A 1,346-nucleotide genomic window follows, 5' to 3' on the forward strand; every position below is an offset into this window, starting at 1 on the left:
ATGAACCTAGTCACAGGTAGGGAACTTTCCCACTTGAATATGACTCCATGGCAACCCAACCTGGTGGTGACGGTTTGAGATTGTAGTGTCTCCAATACAACAAACACCTGATATTGGCGGCCCAATAATAGTACTGGAAATTAGGGAGGCCTAAACCTCCAACCGGCTTGGGCCTTTGAAGATGTATATGAAATTTTCAAATAAAATTTGTTAGCCCCATTTGCAGAGTAATCAAAAAAGCCAAACAATAATTTCCATAACAGTCAAATAGATAAAAGAAATGATTAGTACATAAGCAGGACCAGAAACGTCCTCTCTTTCTGACATGAACAGTTAACATCAATGTGTTTTTTAAACATCGTACAAGAAAAGTTATGGTGGGGTAAAAACGACGAATGACTTTCAAATATATTTCCTTTACTTTGTTGGTAATGTCCAACTTTTCTTCCACTCCAGGTCTCGGTATAAATTATTCCAGTAAGCACCATCACGGTTGTCTTTCTTGTTTTTGGCGGGGACACCGATCTGTTCAACAGAGGAAACCGCAGGATCCAGCGGCAGAGGGGTCAGAACACCCGCAGGGATGGCGTGAAACACTGTGGCATAGTCCTTTTGGTGGAACAGGAATTTTGAACTACAAGTCCCAGGGAGAGCGTCGCCTGTGTTTCGTCATCTAACGTCGACTCGTTCTGTTGACGTCGCGTGCGGCCGCCGGGAGAAGTTTGAAAATAAACGTGAAAGTTTTTTTTCTCGTGAAACGTTGAGTGTCGGCGCGGTTCGAGCTGCTGCTGTGAGGCTGAGCTGTGAGAGTTTGTACCGAGGAGGGAGCGGAGCGCAGAGGAAGCTGCTCCTCAGGTGAGTGACGTGCGAAACTCAGAGAAGCTAGCTGTGTCCGACATGCGGCTGCCGCACAGCGCCGCTTCCAGTGCGCTCAGAGGGGCTTGGCGCCTTATCTCACCGCGGTGGGACCCGGAGGGAGGGACAGGGTGACGGGGGGGAGGGCAGTCGGACAAAAATAAAATAAACAAAAAGATGGGAGTCGAGTTAGAGCGAGTTAGCCGAGTTTGCTAACTGCTAGCCGGGCTGAGCTTACCCTCTAACCCCTGAGCCCGGTATCCGTGCAGAGGCCACCTGTTGGTGCACAGGTGTTTCCAGCTGTCACAGCTGTGTTTGTGTGTGAAGAAGCCTCCCGTCATGCCTCAGCGCAGAGCGTCTCTGAGACGGCGGCCGGTGAGTTACAAAGCCTGCCGTTGTTGGTCGGACAGCAGCAGGTTGGACTGTGCTTACAGCGCTCAAAGTGCGGTTTGACCAGCAACACGCATCGTAGCAAATATAACATCTCCGCT

At 49.7% G+C, this 1,346-nt stretch overlaps 1 protein-coding gene across 1 annotated transcript in view; it reads left to right on the forward strand.

Annotated features, from left to right (window-relative positions):
* The first annotated feature begins 897 nt into the window (after positions 1 to 897).
* The window catches only part of LOC102206871 (protein VPRBP-like), a 20,286-nt gene continuing 19,837 nt past the window's right edge, over positions 898 to 1,346 (forward strand). The window contains exons 1-2 of the mRNA XM_005740912.1: positions 898 to 986; positions 1,125 to 1,230. Coding sequence (XP_005740969.1) covers positions 898 to 986; positions 1,125 to 1,230 — 195 coding nt within the window. The remainder of the gene's footprint in view (positions 987 to 1,124; positions 1,231 to 1,346) is intronic.

The sequence above is a fragment of the Pundamilia nyererei genome, unplaced genomic scaffold (assembly GCF_000239375.1).
Source record: "Pundamilia nyererei isolate P.nyererei 1_Seehausen unplaced genomic scaffold, PunNye1.0 scaffold00105, whole genome shotgun sequence".
Taxonomy (NCBI): domain Eukaryota; kingdom Metazoa; phylum Chordata; class Actinopteri; order Cichliformes; family Cichlidae; genus Pundamilia; species Pundamilia nyererei.